Source organism: Panicum virgatum, chromosome 1K, assembly GCF_016808335.1.
Source record: "Panicum virgatum strain AP13 chromosome 1K, P.virgatum_v5, whole genome shotgun sequence".
NCBI lineage: Eukaryota > Viridiplantae > Streptophyta > Magnoliopsida > Poales > Poaceae > Panicum > Panicum virgatum.
In genome coordinates, this window is record NC_053136.1 from 44,108,498 (window position 1) to 44,131,897 (window position 23,400).

The 23,400-nt window shown below is 46.3% G+C and overlaps 3 protein-coding genes across 3 annotated transcripts; 1 reads left to right on the forward strand and 2 right to left on the reverse strand.

Annotated features, from left to right (window-relative positions):
- Window positions 1-4,778: 4,778 nt before the first annotated feature.
- LOC120711212 (glycine-rich protein 5-like) lies at window positions 4,779-6,145 on the forward strand. The gene has a single exon (XM_039996674.1). The coding sequence runs from the start codon at window positions 5,145-5,147 to the stop codon at window positions 5,856-5,858; it is 714 nt and encodes a 237-aa protein (XP_039852608.1). The 5' UTR covers window positions 4,779-5,144; the 3' UTR covers window positions 5,859-6,145.
- Window positions 6,146-7,038: 893 nt separating this feature from the next.
- On the reverse strand, window positions 7,039-10,247 carry LOC120711203 (histone-lysine N-methyltransferase, H3 lysine-9 specific SUVH5-like). Its single transcript, XM_039996662.1, has 2 exons — window positions 10,087-10,247; window positions 7,039-9,978 (listed from the first exon to the last, which is right to left on the reverse strand). The coding sequence occupies exon 2, from the start codon at window positions 9,928-9,930 to the stop codon at window positions 7,438-7,440; it is 2,493 nt and encodes an 830-aa protein (XP_039852596.1). The 5' UTR covers window positions 9,931-9,978; window positions 10,087-10,247; the 3' UTR covers window positions 7,039-7,437.
- Window positions 10,248-20,185: 9,938 nt separating this feature from the next.
- Window positions 20,186-22,523, reverse strand: LOC120711220 (cyclin-P4-1-like). The gene is made up of 2 exons (XM_039996685.1): window positions 22,069-22,523; window positions 20,186-20,623 (listed from the first exon to the last, which is right to left on the reverse strand). Exons 1-2 carry the CDS (start codon window positions 22,440-22,442, stop codon window positions 20,365-20,367), a joined length of 633 nt encoding a protein of 210 aa, XP_039852619.1. The 5' UTR covers window positions 22,443-22,523; the 3' UTR covers window positions 20,186-20,364.
- Between the last annotated feature and the right edge of the window lie 877 nt (window positions 22,524-23,400).

A 23,400-nucleotide genomic window follows, 5' to 3' on the forward strand; every position in this document is an offset into this window, starting at 1 on the left:
TCCTCCATTCTAAATTATAGGTTGTTTGATTATCTGTCTTATTCAAATATTTTTTTGCAAAATATCATTTCAAAGTAACTTAGAAAAATTATGTTTGGATACATATTTTTGTAAAAAATTAAACGATCTAAAATTTAAAACAAGAGGGAGTGCGTTGTCTCGTCTCAATATGGAGGTAGGCGTCGGAGAGATACGCGGCCGAGGGCGAGTCAAGTTGCTTTCTTGGCGGATGTGGCCGCGCCATGCGTGTTGTGTTCCCTCGGATCGCCGCGCGCGTGATTCATACCATCCGTCGTCCTGCAAAGTGCAAACCGTCGAGAGCGTCGCGCCTCCCATGCGGCGGCGCCATCCGATCGCGCAGCGGCAGTGGGCGTCGCCATCCGGTCCCCGGGCCAACACCAACCAAATCTCGGGCCGAAAGCCGGAGCTGGAAGCACGGCTCGCACCGCCGCCCTTTCTCTTCCGCTCGACTAGTGCCGGGGCATGCGCTGCACGCAAGGCAAGGTGCAGATAGACGGGATGGCGATCGTCATTCTCTACGAGGAAATTTTCGCTTCGCCACTCCGGATGGGCGATGGCGTTCCAGTGCTGACTGTCCTTGTTCGCCCCGATCGACGCCGATGTCCTTTTTAGAGCTTGCCACTAGCATGATGCCGGTGATCATGGCCGTGCACGCCATCGTGTCGGGGCTTTTTGATTACGACCTTCGGACACGCCACATTGGTTACGACACCGTTTAGTGTTAGCAATATTAATATTGTTTTTTTACTATCTCGGTATAGGAGTTAGGTGTTGGGACTGATACGTGCTACTTCTAACGAGTACCGCGCGTACATGAATGGACAGTGTGTTGGCAACGATTAGATTAGGGATTGTAAAAAGTGTCTCTATCTCTTACAAGTTGTGTGAGATTTTGAATTTAACTCGGTCACATTTTTTATTTTTCCTAGGTCCCTATCATCCGTCGGGAGGAGATAATGGAATACCTGCATCAACTCTAAGGCTTTTTTGTTTCCAAATAAATCACCAACTTATAAGTCAAAAAGTGTAAAAAGTGACTTATTTTGCCAAACATCTCTAGCTTATAAGTCACCCCAACTTATAAGCAATATTGCTCCACCCCAACTTAAAACTTATAAGTCATCACTTTTCGTGTGGGGCCCACACCTTTTTCCGTGTGGGGCCCACGGCCAACCCTATCTTCCCCGCCCTCCTCCCCCGCGACACCCCGCGCCCCGCCTCCCTCCCGAACTGGCCGCCGCCGCCTCCATGCCGAATCCCCCGCCGCCGCGCCCATCCCTGCAGATTTCGTCATTGCCGCGGCGGCACGGCCGCACCTTGCCAGTTCGCCACCGCTGCTTGTATGGGAGCAGGAGCCGCGCGGTGCGGAGGCGGAGCAGGGGCGACTCGTGGCCGCCCGTGCAGCCGCCGCCGCCACTGCCGCAGCAGCCCGCGCCCGGAGCGGACCAGGCGGAGACGGGCCCCTCCGTGCTCTGGCTCACCGACTCGGCGGCCGCTGCCCTCCTGCGTGGGCTGCTCGTTGCCGCGCGCCGGCAGAGGGAGCAGGGCGGCACGAATCCGGCCCACCCCAGGGTGGTGCAGCTCCGGCCTCCTCCGCGCGCGGTGAGGGATGTGGAGGAGGGGCGCCATGGCCGGATGGCGCAGAGCTCCCTGGCCCAGGCCGCGGCAGCGCGCTGCTCGCCCGCCGCGGGCTGCAGCGGCGCGAAGCTCGCCCGCCAAGGTCGCGGAGGCTCAAAGCTCCTCGGCCCAGGCCGCGACGGCGCGGAGCTCGTTTGCTGAGGTCGCGGCGGCGCAGAGCTCCCCTGCCCAGGCCACGGCGGTGCGGAGCTCCCCAGTGCCGGATCCCGCCGCCAACCTGCTCGGGGTGCCGGCCTGGAGAATGGGGAGAGAGGAGAAGGGAGGAGAGAGAAGGAGGGAGGGGGAGGGCGACGGGTAAAAGAGAGTGACTTATAAGTCACTTACAACCAAACAGAGATGACTTATAAGTCACTGTTTTTAAGTCGCCTGACTTATAAATCAGGTGACTTATGGGAACCAAACAGGGCCTAAGCAGAAGATTTGCACTCGAGTCGTTGGTGATAAACAGCTACATCATGAGCTTACGCACAAAAAAAAGGAACCACACCAAGAACAGTGATCGATTTTTGAAGGATCTTAGATCCAATTCTCTTGATTTATTAGTAACTTGTTTAATATTCATAGCAATAATTATTGCTCATTGCAGGAGAGCTGTACAAAACATTAGCCAAACCCAGCTAGACACAAAAGGCTTCCACAACCTAAATAAACTCCCTAACATTAGCCAAATCCAGCTAGACACAAAAGGCTTCCACCACCTAAATAAACTCCCTAACATTAGCCAAACCCAGCTAGACACAAAAGGCTTCCACCACCTAAATAAACTCCCTATCAGGAAGCGTATACTATGGAAATCAGTCACCCTATGTAAACTTTGGAAACTCAAAACAAGACCACAAGATGACCATCCAATCGCCAGGGGTAGAGGTGGGTTGTTTTTGCACTTAAGTCCCCCCACTCATCCCATCTTAATTCCTAATTTTGCAAATAACTTCGCCCCTCCAAATCAGTCGAGCATGTAAAAATAAAAGTTAACAACATCTGAACTTGGGGATTCAAACAACAGAAAAAATCAAGCACACAAACACACAAACACAACCATCGTTCGGCCAGTGCAGACGACCCGCAGTAGCACCTATGGCTGCTAGCCAAGGACGGGAACGCGCAGCAGCGCGTGCAGTAAGGGGCGGCGGTGGCCAGCCGTCGGCAGGGATCTGGGGTGGCGCGTGCTGTTCGCGGCGGCCGGGCAGGGGCGGGAACGAACGCGTGGCGACTGATTTGGAGGGCGGGGGTTATTTGCAAAATTAGAGATTAGGATGAGATGAGTGGGGGATTTAAGTGCAAAAACAACCCACCTCTGCCCCTGACCATTGGATGGTCATACCGTGGTCTTGATTTGAGTTTCCAAAGTTTGCATAGGGTGGCTGGTTTTCATAGGATACGCTCCCATCAACTAGAGTCACTCATCTAAGAAACAAAAAAAAAGTTACCACAGGGCCGTTAAACATCCACGGGGAAAACTTACCAGGATGAACCATTTCTAGAGAAGTCTTTTAGGAAAGTGCCAATATAAGATATTTCTAGACGTTTACCTCTGTACCAAATTACCAATACCTTTTTTCCTCACCCACCTCCTTCCTCTTGCTCTTCCTTCGTCCCATACCCACATCTCCTTCCTCCTCTTTCCCCAGCAGGGCTTCCTCCTCTTTCCCCAGCAGGGCTTCCTCCTCTTTAACTTCAGGATTGGATCTCAACCTCATATGTGTCCGGCGGCTCCTACCACCAAATCCATGGTCATAGCAGTTTTGCACAAAAGTTTGGTGTCACTTGCCATCCCTATCGACTGATCTGTGGGTAACTAGCGCTTCTTTCCACCAAATATGGCACCGCCGACAATTCTTGATGTTAGATTCGCAGTCATCGTTCACTCCCTTCGCTAGATCCACAGTCATTGGTCGCTCCTGCTTGATCTCTTCCGCTTCAAGATCCGTGGTCATCGGCCGCTCCCATCGCCAGATCTAGGTAATCGGTCCCTTCCGCCATCAGATCCATGGTCATTGGTTATCCCCGCCACCAAGCTCGCGGTCATCGGTCGCCGACACCTCCAGATCTGCAACCATCAGTTGCTCCCTACTCCACCGCCAGATATGCAATCATCAGTTGCTCCCTGCTCCCAAACTCGCAGTCATTTGTGGACATCAATCACCAACAACAGTTCACAGACCGCCATCAACATATTACTGGCTAGCCTTCCATGTCCACTAAATCCGCCCATGTCAAGTAAGCCCTCACACGACATTAATCTTAATTTTCTTCTTTGGTTATTACGAAATTTGCAAAAAAATACTTTCAAAGTTATACAGGTCAAGTTTTCCTACACTTTCCCCGTTTGTATGCTTATTTTCTATAGCAACTATTATCACAGTTTCTATTATGCTGAGTGCAATAGTTCTATATTTTGCAAAACAAAAAAGAAGTACAAACACCAAATATCTAAAAGGGGCGCAGCCTCTTACCCTCACATTTCTCTATTTATGTTATATATCAATCCTTCGGCACACCCTGTTGTTTCCATACTCAGTTGTTCCTCGCCAATGCCCCTCGCCGCCAGCACTGAGCGAGATCGACCACCCTCGTGCCTAGCAAACCCAATCTCGCAGGTGGCACTCGCTGATTGGGACTTCACCCATTCGCGGGAAAGGGAGCACGAGTGTAGACTCCCCGCTCTAGGAATGGCAATGGCTTTTTTTTTTTGAAGAAATGGAATGGCAATGGCTGTGTCTCTACTTCGACAGTGATGTCGCCACAAAATGGCGGGCGCGTGACACTAAACTACACTCTGTAGTCTGTAGTCTGTACCATGCGCGCGCTCACGGGCACGATAGATGCCTAGACGCTTTCAGCGCCACCGCCAATTCCTGGAGGACGAACGCAGCCGAGCCACCTGCACAGTCTCGCCATCAAAATCTTCTCTACAATTTTGGGAAAGCATTTTCCTTGAAAAAAAAACTTTGGGAAAGCATGTCGACACTAGCCAACGGACAACAGCTACCGGATTCTTCAGGTCACGGGCTCACGGGACTCGGAGCAGGGAGTCGGATGGGAGCGCTCGGCATCGGCGACCGGCGCCAGCACGCACACCAAAACGAAAACAAGTCCTCCGAACAACGGATAAACGAGCAAGCTTTCCCTTTCATGCAATTCCAGTGCGGTCACGGAGGAGATAAGCCTGAAAGCTCCCTTTGCGAGAGATCTTCAGTGTTTACGCCGGCCGGCTCAAAGCACAGAAAGCACGCACGATCGCGGCAAAGCGGATGCCAAAAGCAGAGGCAGATCGCTCCTGAATGGGCCGGTGGTGCGCGATCTCGTGCACAGATTTTTTTTTTCTCCTCTTCCCCTCTCCCCATCCCAGCGCTATAAATTAGCCGCGGGGCATCCATTCCTCGGCAACAAAGCAGAAGCCGACTGCTTGGAGCTTTCGAGCAACACCGCAACGAGGCCAAGAAACAAAGAGGAAGCGCGCGAGAGGCCGGGAGCGGCGAGCGATGGGGAGAAGCCGTGAGCAATGGCGGGGGCGGGCGCTGGTGCTTGCTCTTGCCCTCCTCGTGTTCGCGTTCGCGTTCGCGCTCGTGCCGTGCGCGGGCGCCGTCGACGGGGAGAAGCAGGGCGGCGGCACGGCGGAGGCGGACCCCGCGACGGCGCACACAGGGCCGCCGCTGCCGCCCGGGTGGACCGGGGACTCTGGGTCCGGCCACGGGTCCAGCCCTGGCGGCGGTTCTTGGGAGTACGGCTGGGGCTGGGCAGCTGGGCCTGACGGGAAGGCTGGCGGGTTCGGGTTTGGTTATGGAGGCAGCGGCGGCGAAGGCAGCGGCGGAGGTGGAGGTGGTGGAGGCGGTGGTGGAGCAGGAAGTGGAAAGGCGTTTGGTTTCGGCATTGGCGGGTACAAAGACCACCATGGCGGCTTTGGAGGTGGTGGCGGCGGTTCTGGAGGCTACAGGGGTGGCTTCGGCGGTGGCGACGCTGGTGGCTTCGGTGGCGGCGAGGGCGGCCAGCATGGAGAAGCTGGCAACGGCGGAGGAGGATATGGCGGCCACGCTGGCGGTTTCGACGGCGGCGGCGCTGGTGGATACGGCAGCTCTGGTGCCGGAGACGGAGATGGGGCTGGATACGAGGGACCCTTCCGCGGCGGAGGCTGGAGCAAGCGCGGCCACTTCCGCGGCGGAAGGTCAGCGCAGAACGACGGTGGCGGCAACAACTGAAGCCGCCCGTCCTTGTCTCCAACCACAGGAAGATAACCAGCGATGACAGAAAATATGTTTGGTCTTGCAATCGCAGAAATATGTAGCTATGTGCCATGTAGTATAGTGCCTCCTATGGTGTCCTCAACCGTGCTTCTCGTCACAACTCATATGCGTCCTTATGCAAAGAGTTGAATACGAGGTGTAAGCAATATATTATACGAGCTTCAGTTCAGTATATATATGATGCTCCTGTGGGCGATGCAACTGATGCTTACAATAAGCTAGCAGAAGGCATTACCAATTTGCTATAGTGACAACATTGTTAACAATTATTGACCGAACAGATTGGGAGCGAAAACAGAAATATTGGGCCGACTCTAACAGACAATAGAGATGCTGCAAAACTCGCATTGTTCAGTCTCTTCTCATGACGCTTTCCCAATACTACTATGATTCTTTATCAAACATCAGTAAGATTGATGAACAGATGGCACATAACTGGATCCTTGCAGCACACTGCTGAGGTTCCAAAATCAAAAGTAAGCTTAGGACCAGCTAATGATTAATGCACTTATCTCAGATTACAATGTACATTGGTTTAAATTCAGGAACTTCAGACTTTGCATCTAGGAGCAATTTAATCAAGCTAACCCAATGTTCAAGAAACACCCAAGATGCTAATCAAGATTCCATCCAAGATGGCCAAGGTAGCAATAGACAGAATTCCCTTTTCCACAAGACTGTGCCCATAAAGGTATAAACAGACATTCCTGGAAGCTTGCTTACAAGAAGCGTCCAGACTCCAAAGGACAATAGCTAGTTTGAATTGATTCTTGATTCAAGGTACTAGCTCGTGCAGTACTAGATAAAACTTCAAGCAGAGTACCATGTTGGATTCTAGGTTCTGATACGATATTCATTAGATAGAAGCTGAACATGGCATCATGAGTGCTTTTCAGATCCAGTAGACACTCCACACTAAGCAACATATAATTTGAGCAAAAGAAAGTAATGATCAAAGACGACCATCACGGATAGATCATAGGACGCACAATGATAATCTTTGATTATTACTGGTAGTGGGTCAATATGACCCCCTTGATTTCCTTTGATTTAATACTAGACATATAAAATGTAATTAACCAATGTGGAAGCATTACACAGATGGGCAGTAAATAAGTTACTTGTATCACATGGATTGAGGTTAGCAAAAACAGTAAATCTGCATGATACCAGTTATTCCGATGCTTAAAGAAAGAACTGTTTGCAAACTAAAATAGTAAAATTACAAGACAAGTAACATGCAGAAAACAGTCTCCATCTAAACAAAATAAGGTCCAGGACATTAATTAGATAGACAAAAAAGTTTCCAAGGGGCTAAATTTAATACAACCGTCCAGTGTGTCGGTACCCTGTAATCCAGACTGACTCAAGCTCTCGCAACCTTCTCACTCTCGTGGGAAGGCAATACAACACACAGTGGACGTAGGGTATTACGCTCCGGCGGCCCGAACCACTCTAAATCCTGCTGTGTTCCTCGTGTTCTTGAGTGAGACCGATCTAAGACTAGCTACCCCCTGAGTATACACCCTCTGGGCTAGGGCGAGTGCCTTCCGCCACCCGGCTGTGGTTTGCAGCACCACGACACAGTGCATTCAGTAGATCGACAAAAACATGGTTTCATCTTGATGTTGCCATCAGAATCATAAACCTTGTCTATTTCATAATTGTAATCATATGATAGCTCTTTAAGGGGAGGAATATCCTCATAAGCAAAAAACATGATATGAGGCATACTTATGTTGTCATGATCATGGAGGACATTCTGTGGGTAAATGTTGGGGGTGCAACTATGGTTGATGAACCTTGCGAAATTGCCCTGATTCAGTGCATCAACAGCAAAACCATTTTCATCATCTTCACTAGGGCCATTCTGAAGGGAGGGAATAGTCTTGATCTGGGCCTTCCAACGAGGTACATCATGATAGTTCTTTCCAATAGAAAAAAGATATTCATCATTCTTCCTTTTTTGTGCCTCTTCATCCTTCAGTAGCTCTCCTATGTATTCACATACAAAACTTCCATATGGTATGAAGTCAAGAGTTCTTACTCCCCACCCCATTGAGTTGGTTTTGAAGACCTGGAGACGAAACTTCATTCCATGCTGGCTAACTCTATTGCGACAAGTAGGAGGGCACTTGCACGACGGCCCACACTCATAAATAAGAGGCTTTTCTTCTATATTTTCACCAATATCATTGTAAGGGAACTCCCCTCCATTTTTCACTAGGCATGCACATTTTTGAGAGACTGAACATCCACCAACACAATCACAACCTAATGGAGGATCTGGCCTACAGTTTAGGGGATACTGTATTTGTGAAATGTAGCGAAATGCCATCAGGTACTCGTTTGATATAGAGTTAATAGCAGAAATAGGAACCATCTCAAGACCTCCGGATATGTCTACAGTGAATGTGCCATCAAATGCTTCTGGCTTTTTAGTTTTCAGAACTTGTACGTCGATTTGTTTCTGCCTTGTCATTCTTCTTAGATGAAAGGTATTGACATACTGACTTCCTGCTGTTTTTTCTCTCTGGAATTTCTCAACCAAGTATAAACCACCATATACATAAGTAGTAAGCTGTTTAGGTTGGCAGTCATCACCTAACTCAGTTACTAATGCATGAATAACACGGACAGGTGTATCAGTGTCCATACTCTCCTGTAGTGCCATGTCAGCACCTTCTAGCTTCTGATCACACGTGGCAGCCGCTGATCCAACATGTAAGAGGAAATCCAAACTATCAAAGGCAGAAGGTTGTGCATAAGACACGACGCTGACAGCTAGACACATCCCGTCTTTCTTTTTGATGTGATCAACTAGCAACGATTGTGCACGGTGTATACCAACAACGGAAAGTTCCATGACAGAATTGAACACATCACCAATACGAACTCCTGGAATGCTTCCATCATACCTCATGTCATCATTATCAGCAGAGAACCTCTCTCTGAAAATATCGAAAGCAGCAATATCAGGCCTCACACCATGCCATTTTCCCCTACACTTGAACTTTTCTTCCTCCAGGAGCTTCTTGTAAATTATCCGAAACTCCCGCAACTTAGTCAACACATTTTCTCTGACCGAGGAAATTCTGTGATCATCCTTGTCAACTTTCCTCTTCTTCGGTGCTGGACCAGATCCTTTCTGAACTTCCAAAGAACGCTGTTCACCAGAAGCCGAACCACCTTTGAGATGAGGGCGATTGCTTGCCATGACAGGAGCATCCTTGCTCGATCCAGCTCTGACCATGAATGCTGGCTCTTCAGTTTCTCCTGATCTATTACCTGATAACGAATCTTGTGCCCATTTGGGCTTGTACCCAGCCTGGAACCTCCATGGGGCCACTTCCTTGCGCCCCTTTCTCAAACCTGGTACACCAGTCCTGAAATCCTCCAAATTGCAATCTTTCCCCGCAAAATTGCTCTCAGCATCGTCACTAGTCTTGGAACCCTCCAAATTGCAATCTTTCCCCACGAAATTGCTCTCCTCAGCATCGGCATTGCAGTTTAAACCAGGCAGGTTGCTTGGTTTGGCCCCATGTGGCTCTGCGGTGATTCGATTGTTCTCCAGACCCTCATGAATTTCGCAATCTTCGGGCAGCGAACCTCCCTCTTTGGCGTTCTCAAGACCCTCATGAATTTCGCAATCTTTGGGCAGCGGATCTCCCTCTTTGGTAGGTGAATCACCCTCTTTGGCAACAAAATCGCCGTCGACGCCATCGAAGCCGCAATCCCCTCCGACCCCGCCGCCTCCTTTGGGGACCTCATTATCCCCGCCGCATGCGGGGACCTCCAACTCCCCATCCACACCACCTCCGCGGCCCAGCGAGTCGGAGAGCCCGCCCCCCGCCGCCGTGCCGCAGCTCATCCGGAGCGTCTCCGAGCCGCAGCGATCCCCATCGAAGACAGCGCCCGGGTTCGCCTCCCGCCGCACGAAGGCGCTCTGGAAGCGCCACGGCGCGAGCGCCTTGTGCCTCCGGGCGCCGCACGCCATAGGCGACACCCGCGCGCCCCCGCCCTCCATCCCGGTGGGCGCCTCACGCCGTCAGACCCAGCAAGCGGCCCGCGGTTCCTGCATGCGCTAACCGTCAGACAGCAAAACTTAGGTAGTGGGGGAGTGGGCAACGGGGGAGAGGCGGAGAGGGCCGTTCGGCGAGCGGTGCCGGCGGCGGCGGCATACCTGGCGGGGCGCCGCGGGGGGACGAGGGATCGGCGCTTCGGAGCTCATGGCAATGGCATGGGGGTTCGGTGCGGTGCGGTGAGGCCACGGAATTTGGAGGTTTCGGAACTCGCGGGTGGCGCGGCAGCGGCTGTGCGACTGACTGGGCGAGTGCGACTGCGCCGTCGTGCCTGGTCGGCGAAGAAGATTCCCCACCTTCCTATTAACCGGGGGAGCGAACAAATCTATCCGCAGGATCGCAGATGGACGGTGGTGGTGGACTGGGGGGACGTGTTGGCCAGACCTGAGTGGGCCTGACGAGCATTTTGAACTGGGCCTAAGCAATGGTCGAGTGCTAGAAAGGCCCTTTTCATGTTGGGCCAAGACCAATCGTGGTCTAGTCCTTTTGCATCTGAAATGTAGCATTTCTCAAAAAAAAAACTGAAATGTAGCAGGAAATGAACTTGTCTGGTCAATTTTTCAGATTGCCTTGCCATAAAAAGGACTTTCAAATTTGAAACAAACTACTTTTAGCGCCCGGGCGAGGAGCCAAGTGCCCAAGAAGGTAAGGGTCACACGACTACAAGATTAGGCCTGCTAAATAAGATGTTTTAATCCCGCAGCGAAAGCAAGCAAGCTGGTGAGGATAAAACTACTTTTAAGACAATTACTAGAAAGACTGGCGCGGTGTTGCCGCGCCATAACCTGTAGCCCAGTGATTGGTACGAAGGCTGGGAATGTTTTTTGCGAAATTTTAGACTATGGATTAATTTATAGAAACTTTAGTATATTATTACTTAGTTAGAATGTAGGGGCCGCGGGTTGATCATCATGATTTTGGGAGCTTTTTTTGCAAAGTTTTGGGTGTGAGTACATTTTTATGAAGTTTAGGGCTTTATTTTTGTAAAAGTCTATGGAGCATGGGTTAATTGCTGTAGAGCTTGGATTTGTAAAAAATGAATGGATCATGGGTTGGTTGTCATAAAGTTACCTGAGAGGTAGTTCGATCGAGAGAGTTCGCATAAAATTGCTGAAGAGGTGGCTTGAATAAATGGTATTTATGAATTAACTGAGTGTGGGCTGGACTATATATTAATTTTGATAAAGTTCAAGGAGTTTTTTATAAAATTAAATGTAGGCTGAAATTAACTGAGTGTGGGCTGGACTATATAAACTAGTCAGGTTGGGCGCGCTACGCACGCATATAAAAAAATATTGATCTAAAATATTAATGGAAATATATTATTAGCTACTATGTTTGAAACAACATCGTATCGATGTATTGAGTTAAATCTAAAAATTACAGTAAACGGTATAGTAGTTTAGAGTCTGAGAGCGCGCCAATCTCAAGCATTTTAGTATAGAGGTACAGACAATTTTTCCTTAGGAATTCGTTTTTTTTTTGTCAGTAGGTATAGTTTGATTACTTTAGTAGGAAAAAAAATTAGAAATGAATGAACAGTTCAAGTATATTTTGTGAGTTTATGGAGGGAAACCCAAAGCCAAAAAGTAGTAGAACTACCACGTGTGAATGTAGTATACAAAGTTTAGTTATTATTTTTATATGTAGGAAGTAGTTAAATATATTTTGTATCGTCAAATAATGGAAGAAAAATAATTTTTTTAAGATAAAAAGGCTCACTTAATAGAACCGAGGGCCCCACATGGGCCCCACCCGAATAGCGTGTGGGTCCCGCTGAATAGCGCGTGGGTCCCACATGGGTCCCACCTAAATAGTATGTGTGACCCGCATAAACAGTGCATGTGTCCCACGTGGGGCCACGATTCACGAAAACACTCCCATGATTTGTCCTTTATTTGATTTACTTTTTGTCAGATTCAGATATTAACTAGTCAGGTTGGGCGCGCTACGCGCGCCTATACAAAAAAAATATTGATCTAAAATACTAATGGAAATATATTATTCGCTACTATGTTTGAAACAACATCGTATCGATGTATTGAGTTAAATCTAAAAATTACAGTAAACGGCATAGTAGTTTAGAGTATGAGAGCGCGCCAATCTCAAGCATTTTAGTATAGAGGTACAGACAATTTTTTCTTAGGAATTCGTTTTTTTTGTCAGTAGGTATAATTTGATTACTTTAGTAGGAAAAAAAAGATTAGAAATGAATGAACAGTTCAAGTATATTTTGTGAGTTTACGGAGGGAAACCCAAAGCCAAAAAGTAGTAGAACTACCACGTGTGAATGTAGTATACAAAGTTTAGTTATTATTTTTATATGTAGGAAGTAGTTAAATATATTTTGTATTGTCAAATAATGGAAGAAAAATAATTTTTTAAGATAAAAAGGCTCACTTAATAGAACCGTGGGCCCCACGTGGGCCCCGCCTGAATAGCGCGTGGATCCCACGTGGGTCCCGCTGAATAGCGCGTGGGTCCCACGTGGGTCCCACCTGAATAGTATGTGTGACCCGCATAAACAGTGCGTGGGTCCCACGTGGGGCCACGATTCACGGAAACACTCCGATTCTTGGAGCTTTAGTATAGTATATTAATTTGAAACAACATCGTATCGATGTATTGAGTTAAATCTAAAAATTACAGTAAACGGCATAGTAGTTTAGAGTCTGAGAGCGCGCCAATCTCAAGCATTTTAGTATAGAGGTACAGACAATTTTTCCTTAGGAATTCGTTTTTTTGTCAGTAGGTATAGTTTGATTACTTTAGTTGGAAAAAAAAGATTAGAAATGAATGAACAGTTCAAGTATATATTGTGAGTTTACGGAGGGAAACCCAAAGCCAAAAAGTAGTAGAACTACCACGTGTGAATGTAGTATACAAAGTTTAGTTATTATTTTTATATGTAGGAAGTAGTTAAATATATTTTGTATTGTCAAATAATGGAAGAAAAATAATTTTTTAAGATAAAAAGGCTCACTTAATAGAACCGTGGGCCCCACGTGGGCCCCGCCTGAATAGCACGTGGGTCCCACGTGGGTCCCGCTGAATAGCGCGTGGGTCCCACGTGGGTCCCACCTGAATAGTATGTGTGACCCGCATAAACAGTGCGTGGGTCCCACGTGGGACCACGATTCACGGAAACACTCCGATTCTTGGAGCTTTAGTATAGTATATTAATTTGAAACAACATCGTATCGATGTATTGCGTTAAATCTAAAAATTACAGTAAACGGCATAGTAGTTTAGAGTCTGAGAGCGCGCCAATCTCAAGCATTTTAGTATGGGGAAATTCCCTGCAAGGCCCTCAAACAAATCACGCTTCCTTCTATGGCCCTGCAAACTTGCAACTTCCTTATTTGACCCTGATTTCATTTTCCTTCCCTTCCATGGCCCTGCCGTTACATCTGCAGTTAACTCCCAGTTAAAGTGACTGTGAAAAGACAATAGTACCCCTGGCGCACAAACAACAGATATTGAGATCTCATGGAGAACAGATATTGGAGATGTACAGCACGATATTATACAGCAAATTCTTCACATTTTTAACACACTAGATTCACATACAATATAATAGATTCACATAATAATGTAAATCACACCGGCGGGGGAGAAGCGCGGTAGCTTCAGAGGGAGTTAGGGGTATTTTTGTCTTTTCACAGCCACTTAACTGAGATTTAATTAGAGATCTCACGGCAGGGCCATATAAGGGATGCAAGATAAAAATAGGGCTAAAGAAGGGAGTTTGAACTTTCCAGGGCCATAGAAGGAAGTGTCATTTGTCTCAGGGCCTTAGAGGGAATTTTCTCTTTTACTATAGAGGTACAGACAATTTTTCCTTAGGAATTCGTTTTTTTTTTTGTCAGTAGGTATAGTTTGATTACTTTAGTAGGAAAAAAAAGATTAGAAATGAATGAACAGTTCAAGTATATATTGTGAGTTTACGGAGGGAAACCCAAAGCCAAAAAGTAGTAGAACTACCACGTGTGAATGTAGTATACAAAGTTTAGTTATTATTTTTATATGTAGGAAGTAGTTAAATATATTTTGTATTGTCAAATAATGGAAGAAAAATAATTTTATAAGATAAAAAGGCTCACTTAATAGAACCGTGGGCCCCACGTGGGCCCCGCCTGAATAGCGCGTGGGTCCCACGTGGGTCCCGCTGAATAGCGCGTGGGTCCCACGTGGGTCCCGCTGAATAGTATGTGTGACCCGCATAAACAGTGCGTGGGTCCCACGTGGGGCCACGATTCACGGAAACACTCCGATTCTTGGAGCTTTAGTATAGTATATTAATTAATTTGAAACAACATCGTATCGATGTATTGAGTTAAATCTAAAAATTACAGTAAACGGCATAGTAGTTTAGAGTCTGAGAGCGCGCCAATCTCAAGCATTTTAGTATAGAGGTATAGACAATTTTTCCTTAGGAATTCGTTTTTTTGTCAGTAGGTATAGTTTGATTACTTTAGTTGGAAAAAAAGATTAGAAATGAATGAACAGTTCAAGTATATTTTGTGAGTTTACGGAGGGAAACCCAAAGCCAAAAAGTAGTAGAACTACCACGTGTGAATGTAGTATACAAAGTTTAGTTATTATTTTTATATGTAGGAAGTAGTTAAATATATTTTGTATTGTCAAATAATGGAAGAAAAATAATTTTTTTAAGATAAAAAGGCTCACTTAATAGAACCGTGGGCCCCACGTGGGCCCCGCCTGAATAGCGCGTGGGTCCCACGTGGGTCCCACCTGAATAGTATGTGTGACCCGCATAAACAGTGCGTGGGTCCCACGTGGGACCACGATTCACGGAAACACTCCGATTCTTGGAGCTTTAGTATAGTATATTAATTAATATATTAATTTGAAACAACATCGTATCGATGTATTGAGTTAAATCTAAAAATTACAGTAAACGGCATAGTAGTTTAGAGTCTGAGAGCGCGCCAATCTCAAGCTTTTTAGTATAGAGGTACAGACAATTTTTCCTTAGGAATTCGTTTTTTTTGTCAGTAGGTATAGTTTGATTACTTTAGTAGGAAAAAAAAGATTAGAAATGAATGAACAGTTCAAGTATATATTGTGAGTTTACGGAGGGAAACCCAAAGCCAAAAAGTAGTAGAACTACCACGTGTGAATGTAGTATACAAAGTTTAGTTATTATTTTTATATGTAGGAAGTAGTTAAATATATTTTGTATTGTCAAATAATGGAAGAAAAATAATTTTTTCAAGATAAAAAGGCTCACTTAATAGAACCGTGGGCCCCACGTGGGCCCCGCCTGAATAGCGCGTGGGTCCCACGTGGGTCCCACCTGAATAGTATGTGTGACCCGCATAAACAGTGCGTGGGTCCCACGTGGGGCCACGATTCACGGAAACACTCCGATTCTTGGAGCTTTAGTATAGTATATTAATTAATTTGAAACAACATCGTATCGATGTATTGAGTTAAATCTAAAAATTACAGTAAACGGCATAGTAGTTTAGAGTCTGAGAGCGCGCCAATCTCAAGCATTTTAGTATAGAGGTACAGACAATTTTTCCTTAGGAATTCGTTTTTTTTGTCAGTAGGTATAGTTTGATTACTTTAGTAGGAAACAAAAGATTAGAAATGAATGAACAGTTCAAGTATATTTTGTGAGTTTACGGAGGGAAACCCAAAGCCAAAAAGTAGTAGAACTACCACGTGTGAATGTAGTATACAAAGTTTAGTTATTATTTTTATATGTAGGAAGTAGTTAAATATATTTTATATTATCAAATAATGGAAGAAAAATAATTTTTTTAAGATAAAAAGGCTCACTTAATAGAACCGTGGGCCCCGCTTGAATAGCGCGTCGGTCCCACGTGGGTCCCGCTGAATAGCGCGTGGGTCCCACGTGGGTCCCACTGAATAGTATGTGTGACCCGCATAAACAGTGCGTGGGTCCCACGTGGGGCCACGATTCACGGAAACACTCCGATTCTTGGAGCTTTAGTATAGTATATTAATTAATTTGAAACAACATCGTATCGATGTATTGAGTTAAATCTAAAAATTACAGTAAACGGCATAGTAGTTTAGAGTCTGAGAGCGCGCCAATCTCAAGCATTTTAGTATAGAGGTACAGACAATTTTTCCTTAGGAATTCGTTTTTTTGTCAGTAGGTATAGTTTGATTACTTTAGTTGGAAAAAAAAGATTAGAAATGAATGAACAGTTCAAGTATATTTTGTGAGTTTACGGAGGGAAACCCAAAGCCAAAAAGTAGTAGAACTACCACGTGTGAATGTAGTATACAAAGTTTAGTTATTATTTTTATATGTAGGAAGTAGTTAAATATATTTTGTATTGTCAAATAATGGAAGAAAAATATTATTTTTAAGATAAAAAGGCTCACTTAATAGAACCGTGGGCCCCACGTGGGCCCCGCCTGAATAGCACGTGGATCCCACGTGGGTCCCGCTGAATAGCGCGTGGGTCCCACGTGGGTCCCACCTGAATAGTATGTGTGACCCGCATAAACAGTGCGTGGGTCCCACGTGGGACCACGATTCACGGAAACACTCCGATTCTTGGAGCTTTAGTATAGTATATTAATTAATTTGAAACAACATCGTATCGATGTATTGAGTTAAATCTAAAAATTACAGTAAACAGCATAGTAGTTTAGAGTCTGAGAGCGCGCCAATCTCAAGCATTTTAGTATAGAGGTACGGACAATTTTTCCTTAGGAATTCGTTTTTTTTGTCAGTAGGTATAGTTTGATTACTTTAGTAGGAAAAAAAGATTAGAAATGAATGAACAGTTCTAAGTATATATTGTGAGTTTACGGAGGGAAACCCAAAGCCAAAAAGTAGTAGAACTACCACGTGTGAATGTAGTATACAAAGTTTAGTTATTATTTTTATATGTAGGAAGTAGTTAAATATATTTTGTATTGTCAAATAATGGAAGAAAAATAATTTTTTAAGATAAAAAGGCTCACTTAATAGAACCGTGGGCCCCACGTGGGCCCCGCCTGAATAGCGCGTGGGTCCCACGTGGGTCCCGCTGAATAGCGCGTGGGTCCCACGTGGGTCCCACCTGAATAGTATGTGTGACCCGCATAAACAGTGCGTGGGTCCCACGTGGGGCCACGATTGACGGAAACACTCCGATTCTTGGAGCTTTAGTATAGTATATTAAATTAATTAATTTGAAACAACATCGTATCGATGTATTGAGTTAAATCTAAAAATTACAGGAAACAGCATAGTAGTTTAGAGTCTGAGAGCGCGCCAATCTCAAGCATTTTAGTATAGAGGTACAGACAATTTTTCCTTAGGAATTCGTTTTTTTGTCAGTAGGTATAGTTTGATTAGTTTAGTAGGAAAAAAGATTAGAAATGAATGAACAGTTCAAGTATATATTGTGAGTTTACGGAGGGAAACCCAAAGCCAAAAAGTAGTAGAACTATCACGTGTGAATGTAGTATACAAAGTTTAGTTATTATTTTTATATGTAGGAAGTAGTTAAATATATTTTATATTGTCAAATAATGAAAGAAAAATAATTTTTTTAAGATAAAAAGGCTCACTTAATAGAACCGTGGGCCCCACGTGTGAGTTTACGGAGGGAAACCCAAAGCCAAAAAGTAGTAGAACTACCACGTGTGAATGTAGTATACAAAGTTTAGTTATTATTTTTATATGTAGGAAGTAGTTAAATATATTTTGTATTGTCAAATAATGGAAGAAAAATAATTTTTTAAGATAAAAAGGCTCACTTAATAGAACCGTGGGCCCCACGTGGGCCCCGCCTGAATAGCGCGTGGGTCCCACGTGGGTCCCGCTGAATAGCGCGTGGGTCCCACGTGGGTCCCACCTGAATAGTATGTGTGACCCGCATAAACAGTGCGTGGGTCCCACGTGGGGCCACGATTCACGGAAACACTCCGATTCTTGGAGCTTTAGTATAGTATATTAATGAGTTGAGTATAATTGACAATAAAGTTACTATGTTTTTTTTTTCCAAAGGTAGGGATTATCTAGTATATTCTATTATGGGTAGTGTTATAGCCCATTATGCAGTGTGTAAATGTGTAAGGCGATTTAACCCGTCAACGATATACATTAAGCGGGTTGGTTTTGCAGAAGTCTTGGGGTGTTTTCTGTGGATTTGTTGTTCGTGGAGTGCAAATTGATTTCACCAAACCTCATAGGGTTTTATGTGGAGCGACGTAGATAGAGTGCGAGTTGATTTTATCAGATTTCAGAGGGTTTTTTTTAAAAAAAACTGTAGTATGCCCCACATATAATTGGTTCCGTGGGCTCCACATACGGTGGGACCCACTTGTGGGTCCACAGTAGGCCCAGTTGTGGGTCCCGTGGGTCCACAGTGGGGCCCACTTGTGGGACCCATATTGTTGGGTCCTACGGGGCCCATGGTGGGGCCCATATGTGGGACCCATATGTTGGATCAATCCGAGCTATTCACGCGCGATCCGACGGCCGAGATATTTCAGCCTACGTGGCGCAATGTGGGGGTAGAAATCCCCCCTTCTAGGTCTTTTAAAGATTATGCGAGTATGATTTTATGTTACCAAGCTTAATATTTTAAAAGTTATTAATGGCTGGAGTTTCAAAGGTTGACCGAATAATTTTTGTCAAGTTGTCAACATCTGGCGAAACTTATTGCAACTCAATTGGTCGGATTTAATATCGTACGGTGTAACCTCTCGCCACTCGGGTTAGGAGTTCCAACTCAATTTTATTGTTTTCTATTTCCTGATAATTATGCTTTCAGTTGATAGGAGGCCATATGCTTGGCTAATTGTTGCAGTTTTCGTTAATCGAGATCTGGTAGCTCGGTCTCTCTCTTCAAGACATTCAGATATAGGATGTGCATTGGTTGTATATATGTTTAACGTTTTGTAGGGAAAAAATAGAGAAATTATGATCGGAGCACATAACGCGAGCATCCAACAGGCTCTGTAAAAGAAATTGGACAGATAAAAGTAGCCAAACTAAGGTAAAAGCCAAATCCAACATTCTCTCTATTTTCCAATCCTCGCTATCTCGCTAGGTATCCTCAGCACCCAGCTAGCCATCTTTGCGGAGCCCCGACGCCAGGGGCGTAGCAGGGGGGCAAGGGCCTGGCCCCCTATGATTCCCAATTTTGTATTATAAATTTGAAATTCAATTAATTTTTTATATAAATTAATATAATTGGCCTCCTTAATAGTGAAAAAAATAAATTTCTGACTCCGCTCCTACCCGACGCCTCGCCATCTCCTCCTCCCGTGCGGTTTGCACCCTCCCCCTCGCTCCTTTCCCGCTCGTCGAGATCCACCTGCGGCCATCCTCCGCCCCGCCGGCGCCCCCGCCTGGGAGCCTTGGGTGCAACTTGAGTGCCAGCGCGAGCGCAGTGGCCCCAGCGCGTCCAATAGCCTTGGCTACCACTTCGATCTCCTCCTCCCCGACGTGGACCACGTCGTCCCCTCGCTGAGTCCTCCATCCCCTCGTCCAAGGGCGGCAAGTTCGCCATTGACCTCACCACCGCCCAACCCCTCTGCCGGGACAGCATGCCAGGGTGCAGCCTGAGGAGCAGCGGCAACTTCATCAACTGGCCTTTGGGGAACTACAGCGGGTTCGTCATGTCGTCCGCAGTCCAAGGCGGGCCGGTGCAACAAGCCTACGGTGGAGGTCGCGTGGCGCACATCGGGTGCGGCGAGGATGCGGCGGCGGACGTGGACATGAGCCGCGGAAGGTGAGGTAGAAGATGAGCTGCTGCTCCTGCCGCGCATAGAGAACGAGCACACATGGATGGAAAGTGAGATTTGGCTAGTCTGTTGAAGTACACCTAAATATATAGAGAGAATCTTTGCTAAATAGATAGCTAAATAAAAATATGAAGAGTAAAATTTGGCTAATATTTTTGAGATGCTCCTTTTTTATCGGACGTGCAGTGTCTCTGTACCAAAGATTTGGATGCTCGCACGTAATTATTGCCATACGATCAGATCTTTTGGTGTGAGCCCTACTGCCCTCTTTGCTTACAATTAATACTCCGGCGGTCCGGCCCTCACCTTTCAAGTAGTGGTTGGCGCATCGCTGCATCCAACGGAGACACGGCAAAACGCCAGTGGCACGTCGTAGTGGGTCTCTACACGCCGTAGGCCCACCTCACTGCTTGTTTAAAGTTACCTTTGCCATCAGACTAGCTACGCACAAGATTCAGAAGTCACCACCACTATATATACAAAATCTACTACTGGTACAGTTAATCAAGACTGTATGCCGTGCTTGATTCACCTACACCACCACCACCACCACTAAACAAAAATGGAGGAAGAGTGCACATCCAGAACATAGCTGCCACGCCACCTACTACCGGTCGATCGATCGGTTTTCATGCGGCGAGCTGCTGCTGGGCGCTGCATCCGGCGCCGGCGTCGTCGTCGGAGAGGCAGCAGTGCTGCAGCCTCAGCGGCGGCGGGGGAGCCTCCGCGCACAGCAGCTCGGACTGCAGCACGGCGCAGTAGTCGGCGAACGTCTCCGGCGCCACGTTCAGGTCGAAGCCGACGCTGAACAGGAAGTCCACCTCCAGGTAGTTCATCTCCACCAGGCTGATGCCCCCGACCTTGGCGAAGTAGGCGTTGTTGTAGCATCTGCACAGATGCAGACCGAGTCACACGTCAACTCTGACTCTCTCTCTTTCAGTCTGCAACTGTTACTTCTCATCAGCCTAACTTTTACAGAGAAATGCTGCATCGACCACAGATGCAGATTGAGTTTTGGCCAATGATTGACGGCACAATCACAGTAACAGCGTCAGACATAATAATCATGCAACCGAACAAAGCACGACCAAAATTTAACCAAACCGGCACCGAACCGTATAGTATCTTTTAAGAAAGAATGGCAAGTTGCCCAGTAAGCAAAGACTAAACATGAGGAAGTGAGCTAGCGGCAAACATCAGCAGCAGATGGCCATGGCAAGTTGGCAGTCCCAATCCCCTACAACTGGCGCCGGATTAAATTCCAAGCTGCAGAAAAAAGCAAGGCCATGGGGGCAATTCTTGTTTACATCTTCGGGTCCACGCGGTGGATGTGTGTGGTTGGATGGATGGACGCAAAGCAACTGTGGAACCACCGGCACCGGGGGCCGGGGTCGCTTTGCTGGACAGGCATAACTTTGTCGTCCGTGGACGACGGCCTTGTTTGCAAGGGCGACAAGCGCCTGGATCGCCCAATGCATGGCCTAGTTCCACTGCTTAATTAAACTGTAGATGTGAGAGAGCCTACTCCTCTACTTTTTTCTTGTCTTGGTGATCATTGCTTCATTAGCACTGTAGTGTAGGTGTACGGCAATGATTGCCGGGAGTTTTGAATTAATGCTTGTTTTGCACATTTTTTTTGTTTTGTGGTACACTCAAGGAAAAAGTCTTGTATAGGTGTTATTAGAGCACCGACACCTTGACACTTGATGGTGTTATTACGAAGCAACTTTTTTTTTTGAATCCTATGAGAAGTAAACTCATTGGACAGTTACACGCAAAAAAAAAAAGTGAGAGAAAGACGCAATTCTGCTAGGGGTGGAAAATGGAAATGATGCTTGAGTTACTTGGACGGCACTCCCAAACTATTCTTGGCTACCAGAATTGTGAACTTGGGAAGCTTGGAAGAGATGGGGACAGCAGAAGATGCCTATTATGTTGATGAGTAATAAAGCACTTTGTCACACAGCCACTCTTTGCATAAGAATCCAAAGCGTTTGAATTTTCTATGGTAATTCTGAACCCCAGAAGAAGAGAAATTCAGGTGGCCCAATTGATTTCTTCCAAGCATTTCAGCATCAAGGTGTTTAGATACAGCTATTCTTTGGCTCTTCGCAACACATGGAAAAAATCAGAATCAAGAACGTCCGAACAAACCAAGAACAGAGTGAACTAACCGCGCCTAGTTAATTGACTCATGCGTTCCTAATTGTAGTCCGAGACCAACAAAAAAAACTACTCAAGAAGATGGTCATGCGCAAGTACGCCACAAATAATCCAGCTATGTTTTTGGTTAGCTTGATCAGGATACGAAAGGCATGGAGAGAGCGACTCACATGTCGTCCATGAACTTGACGGCGGCGAGCACGGCGGTGATGAGGAGGCGGTGCACGCTGTACGAGTCGACGGCGAGGGCCAGGCGCCGGCGGCTGCGCAGGAGGCGGTCGAGGTAGACGTAGGCGACGACGTAGCACGCGGGGCTGCACCCGGCGAACCGCGCGATGCGCGCCATGTACGCGCGCACCGAGATGCCCGGCTTGGTCGTCGCCCGGAACGCCGACGCCGCCGGCGCCGCCACGGCCGAGAGCTCCGCGGCCGCCGCGGCGTCGTTGCGCTCCGCGACGCGCTCCAGGATGCCGGCGAGGGCCGCCACCACGCGGGGCATCTCCTCGGCGCCACCGCTCTCCACCAGCTCCTCGCACTCGGCCATGGCGCGCGCCCCCGGCTCCCCTGGCCTCTGGGTGTGGTGTGCACGTGTTGAGCTCCGGGGCTGGTGGAGAGCAGGTGGGGGAATTCTTCAGATCCTATCTTTATAGAGCGTAGACGAGAACAGTTTAATTTCGTTTTCGCCGATTTTTCTTTGTGCTGGTTTTGGGGTGTTTTAACCTAAAAATCATTTAGTTCGGCATCTTGGGTAAGAAAGTTAGGCTAGCTAGCAGCGGTAGGTTAGAAGTTGGGTTAAGTCAACGGGATTGTATTACTCGTAGTGCTTCCTGCTTCTGAATCTCTCGTGTACGTAATTGTTAGGAATACACTCCAATTTCCCTTTCCATCGAGCGCACACTAGAAGGACAACAAACAAGACGCGTGGATGTATGGTAGAGTTAGTTATCTTTAAACTAGCGAAGGTGCACCCTTCGAAGGCAGAAAAAGGTAAACGAGCCAAATCAACCCCCTAATTGAAAATTCTCAAATAAAGTCTGACTTTACAAGTGAGACAAGACAAAATGCAGATACACTGTGTCATGCATCTTACTATTACTGATTGGAGGCTTATTTTGAAGTCTCCAGGTGAAGCCACTTAAAATCCTAAGTGGATAGTCTAAAAAAATAAGAAAATCCTACAAATTCTCACAAAAATCTGAAACATCCGGCCATCAATTTGGCAACTCTAATCATAATAGCGATTGGATCTGTTATCTTTTTCTAATAAATTACCCACCTTTGCTATTATAAAAATAGACTAAAATAACTCACTAAACATGTATCTAGATTACCCAAATAATCTAAAGTAACCCCCTACTTCATATAAATTACCCACTTATGCCATTATAAAATAATATCAAATAATCCCCTAAGTTATATATATATATATATATTATCCAATGATAACATATTAAAAAGTTAAAATAAACTCAAAATATGAATCAAAATTATATTATTATAAT